This window comes from Daucus carota, chromosome 4, assembly GCF_001625215.2.
Source record: "Daucus carota subsp. sativus chromosome 4, DH1 v3.0, whole genome shotgun sequence".
Classification (NCBI taxonomy): domain Eukaryota; kingdom Viridiplantae; phylum Streptophyta; class Magnoliopsida; order Apiales; family Apiaceae; genus Daucus; species Daucus carota.
Window position 1 is genome coordinate 34587686 of NC_030384.2, and position 18201 is coordinate 34605886.

The window sequence follows — 18201 nt, forward strand, 5'->3', positions numbered from 1 at the left end:
TTCATATGTTCCGGAAATCTCAGCAGCCAGATAGCAAACATGAGAAAAATCCTGTTAAAAACAACCATGCTACTACTGTATAAACATGGATCAGAATGCATCCTCAAGTGAACTAGTCCCACAGAAGATATGTACGAAAAAGATATGATACTGTCATTTAAACAAATTACTAATTTTTACAATACAAATCCTTATTTTCTAAAGTAAATATCACTAAATTGTTCTATAATCGATAAAATACTTAAGAATGATAGTTTAAGAAAGTTAAGAACGATATTCTAGTCTGATTTTGGTGTGACGTGCAAAAAGTGTATAAATACATGTTTACATAGAGCTTGACAACCTTAATGTGGTAGAAGCTATCCGTTATAAATCCGGTGATGATTCTTACTTCGGAACTATTATAGCACACTGTTCCGTGACTCTAAAGGACTTGAGATTTCATTGTGTACTTTGTTAGGAGATCAACAAATTTAGGAACTAGTGCCTCATGTTATCGCTAGAGTAGCTAGTTCTATGATGCTATCGTTACTATCGCTAGAGTAGCTAGTTCTACATAGAACTATCGCTAGAGTAGCTAGTTCTATGCAAGAGTGGTTTATTGTACCCTTTTTTCTTATTGATGTTTTTGTTAAAGATTTGAATTGCTAATTTCTTATTGATGTTTTTGTTAAAGATTTGAATTGCTAATAAATTTCGTGTTTGATTTTTCAAATAAAAAAAGAAAAAAGAAATCATCATTGTGCATGTATGTATATATGAAATTTAGTTAATATTATTTTATATTTGATTAGGCTTTTAAGAATTTTTTTTGAATTATTATCTTATTTATTAAGCAAACTATTACCTTCATTACTTTATCCCATTTGTTTAACTTTAACACTCTGAAGTCTAGCTACATGAACAAAACGTCAACAAAGACTTGGTTGAAATGTAGCATAAAAGTACAGATATCTTCCGGAGTCAGGCTACATCAACATAGCAACGTCAACCAGACTTTACCAAGTCGACGACATATGCTAGTACCTACTTTCCATTGTGACTACAATAACATTACACTAATCACCAGTTAAAGCTCGTGGCCTATGCTCTATGGTTAACAGAGACATTCCCGTCTGTGAAACAGCTCTCACAAAAGCCATATTTGCACTTAAAGTTGGAGCATGCCACAAATCTCCGGTTCCAAAAACAACCTTATTTTTCAGGGCCAACTTCCTGGTAGTTGCTAAGCTCATCATGCGTGTTGAAGGACTATCAGGCACAACTCTGCAACAGGTATTGACTAAATATGGTGATTTTTAGGAAATGCAAAAAGAAATTATATTGTCATCATATAAGATACTATAACTAGATTTAGTAACAGCTGTGGCCACGGGGCATAAAGATTTAGACTCTTGTTGGCATATGAGAATCATATTCTGATTTAGTACTTCCATCTATCTCTAATATAAATCAATCAAAACAAGTATGTAACTAAGAGACTAGGATGCTGAATTATTTACACTAGAGTGCAAATTAAATATCTAAAAGATATTGCATTTCTCTACACATGACTGCTCCTGAAAAGCTATTCTCAAAAGTTTCACCAACTTATTTTAATAATATTGCAACAAAACCACTATAGTTATAGCCATAGGTGCTCTGTAAATTTTTTTCAAAATCACAATGATACACATGAGATCTGATTAGCAATATGAGTAATTTTAACTACTAGAAGGCTAAAAATAGTCTGAATATATCCACTTTCCAAACACATCCATACATTATTCCAGATAGAGAATTTCAGTTCTTAGTGAAAGATCATAATTTACATAATAGATCCAGAACATTAACTAAAGATACAGTAGTCGTGGTGTAATACTAGTGTTCAATTCAACTAAAATGATTAAAGGTGTATTAGGAATCACATACAAGTATCCAACTTTATAGTCTATTTGATAAAATTTATTTTTACTTTATAAACACACCTTTTAGGAATATATGTACTATAGTTAATAGATAACCACAACGCATATAGATCAAACTTTAAACCACTTAAAGATCAAGAATATAGATATCCTTTTTATTTTAATTTAAACTTATACATTGATATGATACATAACAGATGATAAGTGTAAGAGATAAAAGAACAGAGGCAATTTAACTCACATGAGATGCTCTAGTAGGTGCTTCGCCCTTAATTTTTCGTTAGGACCACCACACATTGACACTAGCTCCTTAAACTCTGAACAGACAGTTTCACATATAATGCCTCCTTTTCCAGATACCACGCCACCTAATTCCATGTGAATTGGATTCTGCACTTCAGACATGACCTGGAAATAGATCACAGACCAAAGAAGATTCAAAGCTTCAAGAACTAGCCAGCATTTCATGAAATACAACAAAAGATTATAATAACTTCGAAAAACAATAGAAGATCTGTCACTCTGTTCATATAAAATCAGAGGCAGGATGTTTAATATAAGATTTTTTTCAGGACTATTGCACCTCGCATCTGTTGAGGATCGCCATCTAAGATCTTGTAAATATTTTTAAGGTATATAAGGTACTGTAACAAACTACATTCAGTTCTTTGCTGAATAAAATGTGATGAAAGAGTCAACCACTAACAGTGAGTAATAATAAAAAAAAATGTGTTATAGGTGCACCTTGTGAAATTAAAAGGGAAGAAGTGCACAAAAAGGAAGGAAAGATTAAATACACTGAGATGTAGTCTGATTTATGAATGTTCAGTTCATTTATATATTGATTTAAGGTGATTGTGAAGTGTTAGATGTCCAAATAACATTATATATCTAAATAGAATGCAAAAGTGGTACATGGAATAGGGCTTGGAACATACACTTGAGAATATTCAAGGATGCTTATTATATTGGTAGATGAATGTAAAAAACTGGGGAAAAAAATGGTAAAGAAATTACCTGAGCAATCACAAAATCATAATTGCTCTTAAATCGACTTCTCAATTCACTTTCAGGAGTGGCCAGAAGTTTCTCTATACCACCGTTGCTGATCCCGGATACAATAGCAATTAAAGCTGTGGTGTCAAAATTAATGAGATTGCTTAATGAGTTTTCAAGTAAAGCAGGCCCCAAATTTTTGTCATTAATTAAGGACAAATCCATCAGAGAAACAAAAGAATGAAATGACTCATAGTTTCCAAACTTTTCTTCTCGTGAAGCTGAGATTCCTGGCTTGGTAACACCATGGAGAGTTTCCTTTGCACACAAGGAACTGGAACTTTCGAGATGTTCAACTTTTATCTCAACTACAGATGCCCGCTCGTATGATCTCGCAAGTATATCTACCCACTCACCCTCTAGCTCCTCAGAGAATCCAAATTCAAAAGAAGAAAAATCCATATGACAATCAGTGGCTGCAAAATCATTACGAAGACCTTCACTTACATCGTCCTCAACTCCATTTGAAAAGAAAAGAATTACCGAAGTTGGCCTCAGAGATATGGATGACCTTGCTGCATCAAGAACATTTTCAATCCTCGTCTTTAAGCCTTTGTTCCGACAAGATGCATTTCCATGCCAATAAATGTACTTGGGGTTCCTATCAGATACTATAAACCAAACAGGGTCTCCATTGAAAGTGCATACTATATCAACATAGACACCTTTCAAATTATCGCCCACTTTCTCCCTATTACCAATCAAAGAAGACTGTGGTATTGGCTTGCAAACTCGCGAAACTCCACTTATACACGGTTGCTTAAGAATATGAACTACTGCCTCCAAATGACCGATATTAACACTGCCAAACCAACATTAAAAACTTGTACTTTCTGTAAAAAATAAAAATAAACAAATTACGTACACTAACACATGCCACTCTATCTGATTTCCCTCTTTCCAACTCCTGGTAATCAATATCTATCAAAACACGGGCTGCAGTCGGTTGATTCAGGTTGCGCTTTATTTTACAATCCCATTTACATATCGAATAATGTAAGACAAGGGAGCAGCAAACTGCAGCATTCCAAAATAACAAACTTTCTAATAATTTCTACGCATTAGAATAACGAGGCAGCACGATCAAACCAATTACTTATAACTTCGCTTGGCTAATAGGCATAGCACCAGTGTTAATGATTTGATCCATATTACACACAATTAACAGCATACACAATTTCCATTGTGTCTGGACCGACAAATTTTATTAATTTATCGAGATTCTACTTATATATGACAAAATGCAAAGAGGCAGGGACTATAATCACAGGTAAATGTATAAAAATGCAGAAAAATCAAGAAAGTACCTGAGGGGTGAGCTGGGGTTGTGGGACTGAAATCTTGAAAGAAAAGAAAGCTCGGAACGGATTAATCTCAAAAGGGTTTGCTTACAAGATGAATTTAATATTTTTAGATTATTTTCTACACTCTCTTCAACACTTCTGCATTTTCTTTTCGCTTCTTCCATTTTTGCCTCCATTCTCTTCTACACACTTGGTGCTGGTAGTACTAGTATACAGTTCGACCCACCTCCCGGGTCGGGTCTGACCCATATAGTTTTGGGAAAGTACATGTATCTTGATTTGATTTCATCTTTGACTTGTGTAATTTCTAAATTAAACAAATGGTAATTAAACTTTATATTATTTTTTTAAATTGAAAAATGTAGAAGTTATATCTTAAAATATACACATACATTTTCTGATAATTAATATATAAGTTTTTAATTTATCTCAAAATATCTTAATAAATTTATGATTAGCAAATAACTATATTTTTTATAAATAACATAACATAAATAGTATTTTTACTTTCTATATAAACTCAATTTGACAAATAACCTCGGGGTAAGTAAAATTTGAAGAAAATTTATCAAAAATAATATGTTTTCATGACTTGCAATTCTACTATTTTTTTTATAATGTCTTTGAAAATATTGTCCGCAACTAAAAGCAATTACATTTAATTTTTTTATACAATTTATAATCACATACAGTATAACCCAAAACAACTTTTTTCAAAACAATATATAAATAAATGATTTATTTCAAAAAATATAATAAGAGAAATATAACCATATAATACAAGTAATTGTGAAGTTTAAATCCAAACTATCACATAGAAAAATCTCTTAATTAACTATTATAAACTGTAATTAACTTAAAATTCTTCTCCACTGTTTTTAGTTTTAAAGATCATGCGTATAATGTATGTACTAACATTGGCAATGTTCTAAAGAGTAATTCCTTTCATGTAAAAACTAAAGTACACAAACAAAGAGGCTTTCTTGCATGAAAAAAAAGAGAAACAAAGGAAGGAGAAAGAGGCTTGTACAGTGCTATTTTTCCAAACAGGTGTGAGATGCACACACTTCTCTAGTTTAAACAAGAAAAACATAAATTTCAGACAAAGAAAATCACCCCTACTACTGTAGTAACCTAAACACAAGAGGGACTTGTATAACTCTCTCTATCACACATGATGAAGCAGGGACCAATGGATGCATAAACAGATTTTATAAACAAGTATACGATTCTCCAGGCGGTCATTGTAATCTTTGTTCAGCTTCACTGTGTTCTGTAATTTAACTGGCTCTCATCACTATGATCCAATAACTGTAACAAACTGTTTGTATTTTTGTAACCGAAACGTTGTCAAGCCCACATTGAGTATTCAGGTTGTTATACTCTCATTGTTCCATGAAGTGTGCACCGGAGGAAGCTGAAATTCATCTGGTTTCAGGGCTAAAGCAAAGTCTGGCAGTGTTGGCGCTGTCTCCATAATCCTATTGTTGAGACCTGAATAGTTAGTACATTTGGCAAGGCATGGTCCAACTAAAATATTAATGGCCATGCTTGTGCATACTAACATCGTACTTGTACTGGGTTGTTCAAAGTTAAAGGTGTGCGTGCATGTGTGCCAATTACCCATAAAGTAATTACAAAACCACGTATGAATGCGCTAGATAAGATATTGTGTTGCTGACTTGATATATTGACGAATCATTTCAATACTGGTGAAACTAATAGCAGCAATAAAAAATTTAGCAAAAAGATATAGTAACATAAAGATTGAAACTATTGTTAAACTTACTTTTCATAGGAGTATAGGTCCCGGTTGATTCGCACCTTGCTAGATGTATCTTTCGGAATTTTTTCAGAGAGAAACTTCATGGTACCCCACAGGGGAGGAATTCTGCATCAGAAATTATAGGCGAGGACAAGTAAGAACATTACAAAAAGATGAGCATAAAAACAACCCACTCTCCTCCCACACACACAGCACGCATGAAAGCAATGAACATATTAATAAGGCAATGCCGGGTACGAGCGTTTCACTATCGTACTCCAATTGCCAAACATAAAGGATCATTGTTGAGGCCATGAAACTGAGATTAAAAGTTATGTATACAGCAACCAGAGCTTATGAAGGTTCTTAGAAGCTAAAGCAGATACATCTCTGCTAATATCATATGATAGGAATGTAAAAATTTTGGCCATACACCAGATGGCTGATATTAAGCTAAAACTTTACAAGTCTATAGTACACATTCCTTAAGCATTCAGCACTGAAGTAACTTGAACCACCATAATACACTTTCACATAATATTTTTTTCTCATATATGCTATACCAGTAGAATCTAGTCTACTGAAACTATTATACAAACACCCAAAGCTAGCATGCATCAAACAGCGTTATTCACTTCCCAAAGAAATGGACAGATAAACTTACAGAGATGGAGACAACTCTAATATGAAGCCAGTTGCATCATATATGAGGTTCATTCATAAATTAATTTATTGTTAAGAGAAACGAAACATCCTTTTCTTTTCCCAAGTTGGCATCAATACTTTGGAGAGATAGATAGATATATAAATGGGGTCAGGAGAGAGATTTAAGATCCAAGAATAATATTACACCATTAAAATAGATAACCAAGAGAGATTTATATAACAGAGTAAAAAAAAGAGTGTATCCAGGGAGTCGGGGTTATGGGGGAATTGCCGCACTTATGATTTTCAAGTCGTTTTTTTTGGTATAATCTAATTTATTTTACAGTACAAATGAAAGAAGTATGATATACAAATTTTCAATGGCTCACAAGGGAGGGTATACTCTTTAATCTTTATACATGACCCTAATTCCTTTTATTCTCTCAAGCCTCTATTTTCCTGTTATCTCTATAATTAGACATACACTTTCCTTTTTCCTAATATCAGTTATGTAGTAGCAGTGAATCATTAGACCAGTAAAATTGCAAAATTGCATTCCTAAAATCCCTGTTACCTTGATGTAATGACTACTTCATAATGTTATGACAGGCATACTGGAATGGAAAAATTAAAATAAAAAATATTGGCAATAATTAAGTTTCATTGTAAATGTATCTTTCTAATTATAGATCATAACTACTCTTACATACAACTCTATAAGAATTTATTTACTATTTAAAACAGATTGAAAGTAGCCAAAAGATACAACCATACTGCCTCTATTCGAGAACAAATGACCCTATTTAGTATTTAGGAATTCAGATATTTAAAGTTCCTTAACCAGGAAAAACAATTACCTTGAAAGAGGAGCCGCCGCATTGAAAGCTTCACACGTTTTCTTACTTTCTTTAAGATACTCATCAGCTGCTTGCAGGGCAGCTACGGCCATCCCATGTGATTTTTCTGTGTTCCCCTCGTCAAGGATCAAACCGTGGTAATAATATGCTGCAGCCTAGAGGTGCATTTATATATGTTGATACTGATCAGGTCACTAATTAACAAATATGCATTCAATAATAATTAGGTAGAATTACCATGAGGTTTTGGCATTCAAAAAATGCCCCCATGCATTCATTACATTAATATTGGTATAAAATGGGTACACAAGCAACAGTCACCACGGTTGTATATATCTAGGTGATGCAATACAGGGCCTAACCACTTCAATATCTTAAGGCACAATAGATATGAGGATCCGATTATACTCATGAAAGCGAAATGATGATGAATATAAATGTGTAACTGCTCGGTCCACCTAGACACTTTTTATTGCAAACATATGAACTAACTACTCCTAGAAAACACTCACAAATTCACTAGAGTTTATCAATGAAGAAGGTGCAAGAAAAAAATAGTGTTTCTTCTTTGTATATATGTATCTCTCCCCTAATGAATCGAATAAGCTTTGTCACTCTAGACTTCTAGCTAATACGACTCCACAGGTTATCTTTAAACACCGTTCTCTCCAACACTTCGCGCCAACTGTGTATCCAACCATGACAACAAATGTACACTCAAGTCACCTAAACAAACTGACTTGGTCGACTAGCATCTAAGTTAAGCAATTGGCAATCTGAAAAAAGACAACAAATGTGTGCTCAAGTCACCCAAACAAACTGACTTGGCCAACTAGCAACAAAAGTAAGCAATTGTTTGGAAAAAAGACAAATTAATTGCCTCTTATTCTGCCCAAAAAGCGACATTATGTTTGCATTATTATATTTACAAAAACAGTTTCTTTATCTTTCACTTTGCTAAAGGTGACACTTAGTAAATCATATTCCTAGCCCATAAAATCCAAAAACCAACGCCTTATTTTGAACCTATTCGAAACAGAAGTCAGTTTGCGAACACGACTATGTGCAATTGGGGTCACATGGTATTCGTGGTGTTAAACCAATAATACACTGCTCAGGATTCTAAAACAGCTGACATATTAACAGTCCATATGAAAAAAACTTTAAAAAAATCCTTCAGTAGCAGAACAAAAAAAACCAAAGTAAATAAATAATCATTCGAGGATGACATGAAAATGAAACTACATTCTGCGTGTGTGTGTGTGTACAAATATATATACATATACGAAGAGTTGTGCATGTGTATGTGTGTCTGTGTGTATATATATATATACACACAAATAATATATCTATATGTGTGTGTGTGTGTGTGTATGCGAGAGAGAGAGGGAGAGAGAGAGAGAGAGACTTACCCTTGCTTCACTGTATTTCCACTTCACAAAGAGTTTATGTTTTTCTCCCCAACCATTTGCCAATAAAATATTGGTGATGTTATCGTGCGCCTAAAAAGTGAGCAGGAAATGATATTATATATTATCTTTCGGGAAAATCTTTCTATTATGAAAATGGAAGTTGGCATGTGGACTAACAAAAAATTTGAACTATAGCCGAAACTTAGCTGGACAACAAATGTCATAAAGTTACAAACTTGAAGCTAAACAGATGAAAGTAAACAAACAGTATCAACAAACCTATTAACCTAACAGTACAAAGAACAAAATGCAGATTAGCAAACAGTCATGCACCTACATTAGAAATATAGGATGTGGAATACTCATTTCAAGTTTTCAGTATATTTATGATGATTTCAATCTTGACTAGCAAATAAGACTAAATCTTAAGAATCCCCTCTTCTAAATAAAACTTACATGGGGAAGAACTTGTTCTTAAAAAACAATCTACCAGTTGTAGTTTATTGCAAGTGTCAAAATTCCATTTGATATCACATTGGTGCTCAGGGTTCTTAGGTATATTAGGCTATTATCAATTATAACGATATTGCAGAGGTGCTCAACATACACAGGCACAAAGGAGTGTGATGATAGTGGGAATGAGACTATATATTTGATATTTCTTAGCAACAAAAAAAGTCTTCGATGTTTATATTTATATGTATATTTTATTAATCAATAAGGTACAAAAGGAAGCTTGAATATGGCTGATTGAGACCAAATGAACCTTGAAAACATTTAAAGGATTAGGCAATATTGCAAAAAGATCTTAAATGGTTGTGATAATGTGAACAGAAACAAGTTCGAATATAAAGAAAAAAGTACTAGCTTCTCGATAGCGTGGGTACAGTTTGTTCTCTGTTGAATATATATACCAAAGTTTTAGTTTATGCATGATATGGTAGCACCAAATAATGACATTTTCATAAAATGTTCAACATTTTCCAAACCTAATTAGTGCCAGGCATATTGCTAATATATCTATAGCAAGTATAAAAAACCCAAAAATGAAATGTATTCAGTTTAGAAACATATCTGTGTTGGCATAGTTATATAATATGTCTAAGTAAACTCTTAATAATGCGTGTGTGTGGTTTGGCTCATCTAAAGTATGATTAAGCGTACATGCAGTACAAATGCACAATATTGACCAAGGAACACATGGAGTGTAAATTGGACAGCTTTAAATATTTAATCATGTATGACTGATCAGTTTCCAAATATAAAATATAATGCAAATATACCTGCTGCCAGTACTTCACCATCTCACATGCAAGCCTACGTTTCACCGCAAGAGTGGCTTTTGTACTATCAATCGCAAGTCCAAGTTGTATATCAACACCCTAATTGAAATTTAAAAAAATAATAATAAATTCAAATGTACATACATACACTTATGGACATAGAACACCTCAATACTCCTGTCTGGGATGTAATATTGAACAATAGATGATATATAATCTGACAATATCCAAACTTGATAGTTCAAGTAAACACATGATGTGAATCTGGTACCTGTCCTAATGCTTGAAGACAAAGTGCCCGCAGAACACCCTCTGAAAGATCAACTGGTAGATTTCTCCTAAAAGTGTTTGAAATCAGATGAGTATATATATGCAAACATCCTAATCGAAAATATGTCTTGAGCTTTAATATAAAACAAAACAAGATCTTGTTAAAACCTAAGTTCAGGAGGCAATTGTGGAAGAACTTGTTGGATTGCACAATCAAGGTATCCAGCTGCCTTCAAGAAGATATCAATGGAAGATCGCCTGCTTTCTGTTACATAAATTAATCATCTGTGAAAATTATATACAATGCACAAAAGAATATTGAGATATAATTAAGATGCTAACCATGATAGCAGATCGACAAGTATAGAAATATTATGCTATTCCCCTTGACTAAAACATGCTAAAGATATGAAAGAGAAACCACAATTTCGACAAAGAACCTTCTAAGTTCTAACCTTCTTTCTAGGCATCATTTTAAAGTCCCCAATCCCCATACAGTCTATAATGAATTGCTACTTAACACCAAAGGCCTATGTATATAGCAAATATAATTGGAAGAACATAATTTTTATAAGGAAACATATACTGCCATTTGCAGTGGCAAAGGCAAGGGCACTGGATACCCTTAAGTTTCAGTAAATCAAACTATTACGTTATTTTTGACATATGACTTGGGCAGTCTAGTGATAAGGAAGGAATAGTTTTGCATTGAGGACCCAGGATTCTATTTCCTTCCTGCTAAAAGCATATATAATTCATCAACATTAGGCACAAGAGAACACAACACATTCAACAATATAATTACCTAATCAACCTATATAATATACTAAATGCAATATGCTCTTATTTATAAACAAAATAAATTAGATTAAATTAGTGAATTTCAAATAACAAATTGATTTAAAATATGGAACCCTCTCGAAAAAAGAAGTAGATAGATAGATAGATAGATAGAACGTCCACTTTGTATAAAGGAAGCAGATTACACTGTGGACCTATATTTGCACTTGCTCACAGAAGCTCGATTTTTATGCACGTTCACTAATACAAGTCTAATGTGTCTTATTTCTTCCATGCACAGAGAACTCACACACACACACACACACACACACACACACACACACATCGATTGTCAAATATATTGCTTTGTGAATTCATTTAATGACCAAGCTTGCTTATGTGGTAAACACAACATTAGATAGCCTTAGAAAGTAAGACATGGGGTCTAACGTTTTATAGATAAGTATTTGCTTCATCTAAGCATCAAATGGACAATTATTTGCAAAATGCATAATTTTACAGACAAGTAGATGTAAGCTAATGGAATACTGACTGTGGTGGGACAAAAACCAACTACTGAGGACTTTTCTGCTTCTAAAGCATTAGATACTAAATTCACTTAAAGAATTTTCAGAAGCCAAAAAGATCTGCTATATGAGTTTTATTATCAAATTCATGTTTCAAGAAAGAGAAATGGATGTAGGAAATTCAAGTACCCTAGAGCAGTTACTAGCACTTGCAATTTCAAAGCATTAATTTGTGAAGGAATCACCCACCTTCGGAAACTTTTGGCTGATGCCCATCACTTGATGTTCTGGGAAGAAGCAGCAAGTTAGCTTGTGAGAACAGCAATGCTGCCATTAGGTGCAAAACTGATAATACTTCGTACCAGGCACTGAACATTGCCGTTTCCTAACAGATGAAATCTAAGTGGGTAAGGGTTCTCTCTTGAAAAGAGATAAAGATAGATATAATTATGTATAGAAGTTGGAAGATCACCTCTACTTCATCCTCCTGATTAACCCAAACAAATTGTACCTTATGCTGTAATGGTGTCCCTACAGATGAAGACAAACAGGAAGTGAGTACACGCTGTTTTAGAAGCTCATGCCAGCTACAAATCAGTGATGGTACGCTGTATAAACCTTACCTTCTTTGACCAATCCCATTAAGACTGGTAGATAATCATCAAGAGCCTGAATAAGATCTCCCAGTGTTGACCCTCCTGCAGGTGACAGTAGATGTCAATTTAAGTCACTTCTAACAACGCAACCAAGGTCTTCAAAACTAACCATGCTGAGTGGCGCTTCTTCTCTTTGTTCTTGTGATTGCTGGACCTTCTTGCCCAGCCATTACTACTACCCGGGTTCTGAGAGCTGATAGGCGTTCGACCAAATTCTTTGACAAGTGGTCACCTAGTGACTGGGAAAAATCCACGGGCTTAGGAATCCTTAATCCAGGAACAAAAACCGCAACTTCACCAATATTGTTTGGCCTCCGCCTGATGTCACCAGAATGCTTTGAGGTAGACGCAAAGCATCCCATATTCTAGAAGGTGGCTTCCTCTGTTCACAAACCTAGATTACCGAATTGCGAAATTAAAGAACATAGAGAAATGTGTACCAGGATACCAGTCCCAAAGAGAGTACAGGGACATCTTACTTATATACAGTTCTCTTGGATTGTTATAAATGAAAGGATTTAGGAAATAAATGGAAAACTTAAAACTTCATTCTCCTGCATATATAATATATGAATACCATATCACCACATATCCAGCATACACAATGTATGACAGAAAATATACAATAGGCTTAATTTTTCATCATCACCAATCATCTTAAAACACACTATTTCGCTACATGGCAAGTGCATAATAAATAAAATTCTTTCACTAAACTTTTACTGGTGGAATATAGTCGCATGGAATAGTCAATAAGCTTTTCACCCTTAATAACTTTTCAAGAGGTGAGTCTGTTCCCACGAGCTGGTTTAAAGTCTACATCTTACTCTCATCAAACCCTACTTCCGAGTGCGACATACAGGAATACTTTTAGTTCTGGTCAAGTCATAAATAGGTGAATCTTAACTCTTTAACTACTTCTCCACCAACAAAAGTAGAAAGAAGAGTCACAAGAACTGGCAAAAGATTTATTTTTCGAACCATCCCTTTACCTTTTATAGAAATAGACTGATCTTCAATCTAACATAAACAAAAGGGAAAAGAGAAAACCAAAAAGGAAGACAGAGATTGAAAAAGCTCACCTTAGACTCTTTTTTATGGATTATCAGCAAATCAATTCATTTTGATGAGCTTCTGCATAATTAACAAATTCATGAGTGTCACAACCAACAAAAAAACTCAGAGATCATTAAAGCATGTTCTTTTCTTTCATCATCTCAATGCATAATAACAAGAAAAACTCAATGATCATACATTCATATCAACTAAAATATCTCAAAACAAAACATGAACACCCAAAAAAACAAAATTTTAGCTTAAAAACAATCAACTAATAAGAAATAAAACAAAATAACACAAGAATCAAATGAAAAATCATACCTTGAGCAGAACAGAGGATCCACGATTACCCATCAAGAAAGTCAAAACCAAATCCAAACCCTGCATACAAGACACACAAAAATGCAGTTTTTTCAATACCCAGAACAAAAAAATCAAAACTTTATAAACAAAACTTCCAAGAATCCCAAAAAAAAAAACATTGAGTTGGGAATTCTTGAAAAGTAGAATTGCCAAATTCTTACCAAACCCCACAAGCTAAAATCGAATATAATTGCTGCAGGATGTGGGAGAGATTTGGAAAGAGAGAGAGACTTGCAAGGTTCAAATTGAGTGGAATTGTTGAGAAGCAATACAAAAATTAAGACCTTTTTAGAGAGAGAATATATATAGAGAGAAGAGAAGAGAGAAAGAATGTTGTTTGTTTTGGAAGTAATACTTAAAAGAACTATTATTAGGTAGCTTGCTTTATATATTACTCCTTCCCCTCCAGCCTCTGTATTAGTATTTATTATTATAAAAAATTTAAAAACTTGTCTTCCTGCTCCTCCAATTATGATAATGAATCTGCAAAATCCGATATCTAGCACAGATATGATTATTTTATTTAATTTTTGTATATTATACTACACTTTTAATAATTTAATTAGTCATTATAATTAAGCGTTTTTTATGGATTTTGGAAACCCAATCACATTCAAATTTTCAATTCCGCAAAGTAATCTGTATCCAGTCTGAATTTTAAGAAAATCGAAACCAATTTTTCGTCCAATTAATTAAATAATCGAATTTCCAGATACTAAAATTTCGATAATCTAGTTTTAAGATATTTATGTCGGGCCATCAATAATAATAATAATAATAATAATATAATAATAATGATTAATAGTTAAAATTCTGATAGATTATGAAATAAATGAAATATTTAATATTACTGTATACCTCACAAGATATTATGAAATGAATGGTATTGCGATGACTAATCAAAATTACAATATATTAAGAATAATTAAGAGTATATTTAATCAAAATATTAGCTAACATCCCTCGTAGAAAAAATATTAGTTAACACTTAAACTATAATATATAAAAATATAGTAAGTAGTATTACATCTTTTTGATAAGTATTCCTTAATTATAATCAAATTTTTGTGGAATCTCTACACGTGTGTCATATATTATACATATTAAAATAATAAATTTTAGAGAGGAACGTGTGATGTTGTATACATCATATATTATTATATGTAAAAATAATTTTTGCAGAAGAACATCATAACATATAAATGACTTTTTTTTAAAAAAAGTGAACATATGAATGACTTTTTTTAATTGTCAGCGCATATATACATGCGGAACAAAAAATTGTCATGAGATAGGTCGATATATTTCTCGAAACAAATAAAAGTGTAATGAGGAGAAAATGAAATGAAAAATTATATAATGTTATATTTGGTTGGTATGAATGGAATGAGTAAAAATAAAAGAAGATAATAGAGTGTAGAAGAGAAGAATTTGAAAAAAATGAGTGAGCGCAAATTTTGTATGATAAAATTTGGATAGGAAATAGATATGATAAGGAATGAAGTATTCATTCACAAAATGAAGGGTTTGAGCTCTAGTTAAGGGTGATAGGAATGGAATGGTGGAAGAAATGAAATTATTATACATGCAACTAATATCCTTCATTTTCATTCACCCCAACTAAACACAACTTAAAAGTTTTAAGGAGAAAAAAGAAAATATGAGATAACAGTGACAAAATATGAATGTATTTAAAAAGATTGTAATAAAAAACATGACATAGAAATGGAACGAGCATTCCTTCCAAAACATGTTGGTTAGTAGTACGAATGAGATGATCGAAGGAATGAAAACTATATACATTTTCTTTGATCAACACCATCTTAGAGTACAAAAATCATTTCATTATCCCCATTCAATTTACTCAATGTGAACACAATCCAAGTGAATGGACAAAGATGATCATAGTGAATATTTAAATAATAAAATTTTAAGTCTTAAAGTGCGTGCCGTGTCCCCTACGTATATAGCTCAACGGCGGAGGGAGTAAATGTTAAACAGCATTTTTGAGATAAATTTTAAGATATCTAACACATTTCATATATTTTACCTATATAATTCGAAGTTATTTAAAAATATATAATCAATTTGTTGAACTTATTATAGCTTTATAGTATAGTATAACAATAACTCCATCTATTTTAACTTTAGTTTTGGACATAGCCGAACAATAGACACGTATACACAGTTCTCATGAGTACTCCCTCCGTCCCAGCCAATTCTTTACGTTTGGTTTGGGCACGGAGGTTAAGAAATATGTATAAAGTAGTGGGAAAGAGAAAGAAAAGTGGGTGAAGTGGTGGGGCCCATTAATTTTTAATGTATAAAAGAGAGTTAGTGGAGTAAAAGTAGTGTGAAAAGTAAGTAAAAGTAGTGTGAAAAGGGAAGAAAAGTTGGGAAGTGGCGGGACCCATTTACTATTTTTGGTATGTTTTGAAATGTAAAGAATTGGATGGGACATCCAAAAAGGAAACTGTAAAGAATCTGCTGGGACGGAGGGAGTATAACATTTGGTAAGGAGATGCACACGACACGTGGGTACATGAGAGTAGTGTATGTAAAGGTGAAAGGGCAGTATAAATGGCGACGAGTGAAGCCTTTTTGAAGGGGGTTAAGGTCTTGGTCTTTCGTTTTCCCCGATAAGATCTACTTGGGATTTGCAGATATTATACGTACGCATACAGTTTTCAATGTTTTCTATCGAAAATGAAGCATCCTCGACTCTGTTGGATCACTGTCCCGCGTCTCTTCTGCTACTCTTTCTCTTTCAATTTATACTAGCTTGTAGCCCGTGCAAGGCACGAGAGCTTTTTAATTATTTATGAATTTTTTAAATATATTATAAGTGTTGTGAAAGAATTTAATTTATAAATAATAAATTAAAATTTTCAATTAAATAAAATTTGAAATTATGATTTGTTTGTAAGTCAGAACTATTGTAAAAATATATAGGTTCTCTTTTTCAGACTTGTTTCTATAAAAAAAACTGGTTACACATGTTGGATCATCCGACAGTGGCGATGCAGTAAAAATACACCGTCACAGATATTAATTACTTCAAATAAACTATTGTAATCAAGCCATTATTTTTCTCTTATGCATCATGTCAAAGTATTAAATTTTTTCTATCAAATTTTAATATATATTGAGTAGAATATGTGACGTCAACTTCCATTAGATTATATTTATGTATGTGTTTTATATTAGAATTATTATAATATGATTTTAATTTGGCTTAATAATTTTAAAATATATTAGATAAAAATAATTTTGTGACAGTGCGATTTATATGATTCTACTATTAAAACTGGTAGGAAATATTTATTTTGGATTAAAATATCAAGCTTATTAATTTTAAAATATATTTAGTAAAAATAATTTTGTGACAGTGCTATTTACATGATTTTACGATTAAATCTGGTAGGAAATATTTATTTTGGATTAAAAAAATCATAAACATGTGAAAGACAGAATTTGTTTTGGATTCAGAAAATGAATTATAAACATGTAAGTAGATATCAGCTGTTTTATAGAATTAGAAGTTAATTTTGTTTTAATCTAACGGTACTTATTTATTCAATATACGATCCAACGGATGATAAGCTTTTGGACCATGTGACCAAATTATCTCCCTTACGGTTATTATATATAAGTATATAATATCAAAAACAAATATATTTTAATTTAATTGTTCAGCTCAATTTTCAATTCTACTTCGCATATTCTTTTTTATATTTCATAGATCAACCTCATTTAATTTTACAAATATTCATTTTTTTTAAACTGTGTGAATTTTTGAAAGTGGACAAACGTAGTGAGTGCCAAAGTTTATTTTTAAATATTTCAAATGACTCAAAAATTTTAAAAAATATAGAATAATTCTAAATATAATGATGCACGGAGGTTGACGAGTTGATTTTTCTCTAAAATATAATCTCTATGTTAGATAAAAGTGAATATAGATTTTTTTCGTCAGCCAACTTATTGAAAGTAGTTGATGAGTGAAATTTTCATATTATAAATTTTGTTATTAAGATTTTTTTTAAAATATATAGAATTGAGTTAGACATCAAAAATAAAAGTATATACAATTTTAATTAGTTACTCATATTTGCATATCATCTTTTTTTTTTCTCCTTCATGATATTCCACTTATCTTATGATACAACTCATTTTTAATGATTTTTTTTCATAATACTTATCCGTACATACTTTCATTATTTTCCTAATAATTAATTTATTACTTTGCTTAGTTCTGTGAATAAATATGAACCTTATATATATATTAATTATTATTAAGTCAATTTTTTTTTCTCC

The 18201-nt window shown here is 32.2% G+C and overlaps 2 protein-coding genes across 2 annotated transcripts; both read right to left on the reverse strand.

Moving 5' to 3' along the window:
- Window positions 1-900: 900 nt before the first annotated feature.
- LOC108216028 (uncharacterized) lies at window positions 901-4489 on the reverse strand. Its single transcript, XM_017388682.2, has 4 exons — window positions 4271-4489; window positions 2925-3765; window positions 2149-2315; window positions 901-1266 (listed from the first exon to the last, which is right to left on the reverse strand). Exons 1-4 carry the CDS (start codon window positions 4441-4443, stop codon window positions 1059-1061), a joined length of 1389 nt encoding a protein of 462 aa, XP_017244171.1. The 5' UTR covers window positions 4444-4489; the 3' UTR covers window positions 901-1058.
- A 702-nt stretch (window positions 4490-5191) lies between these two features.
- Window positions 5192-14347, reverse strand: LOC108219108 (uncharacterized). The gene is made up of 14 exons (XM_017392394.2): window positions 14046-14347; window positions 13843-13902; window positions 13545-13596; window positions 12572-12856; window positions 12430-12504; window positions 12279-12337; window positions 12056-12191; window positions 10668-10764; window positions 10501-10567; window positions 10230-10328; window positions 8947-9036; window positions 7535-7689; window positions 6057-6158; window positions 5192-5748 (listed from the first exon to the last, which is right to left on the reverse strand). The coding sequence occupies exons 4-14, from the start codon at window positions 12822-12824 to the stop codon at window positions 5637-5639; spliced, it is 1245 nt and encodes a 414-aa protein (XP_017247883.1). The 5' UTR covers window positions 12825-12856; window positions 13545-13596; window positions 13843-13902; window positions 14046-14347; the 3' UTR covers window positions 5192-5636.
- Between the last annotated feature and the right edge of the window lie 3854 nt (window positions 14348-18201).

What these genes read in the sequence shown, in the direction of transcription:
- LOC108216028 (XM_017388682.2), bottom strand. Translation starts at nt 4,443, where the DNA reads ATGGAGGCAAAAATGGAAGAAGCGAAAAGAAAATGCAGAAGTGTTGAA. An exon ending in AACCCCAGCTCACCCCTCAG is followed by an intron (nt 3,766 to 4,270) that starts GTACTTTCTTGA and finishes TTGGTTTGGCAG; the next exon opens with TGTTAATATCGGTCATTTGG. An exon ending in ATGATTTTGTGATTGCTCAG is followed by an intron (nt 2,316 to 2,924) that starts GTAATTTCTTTA and finishes ATCTATTTCCAG; the next exon opens with GTCATGTCTGAAGTGCAGAA.
- LOC108219108 (XM_017392394.2), bottom strand. Translation starts at nt 12,824, where the DNA reads ATGGGATGCTTTGCGTCTACCTCAAAGCATTCTGGTGACATCAGGCGG. An exon ending in TCAGCCAAAAGTTTCCGAAG is followed by an intron (nt 10,765 to 12,055) that starts GTGGGTGATTCC and finishes TTTATGTAACAG; the next exon opens with AAAGCAGGCGATCTTCCATT. An exon ending in GTCTTCAAGCATTAGGACAG is followed by an intron (nt 10,329 to 10,500) that starts GTACCAGATTCA and finishes AATTTCAATTAG; the next exon opens with GGTGTTGATATACAACTTGG.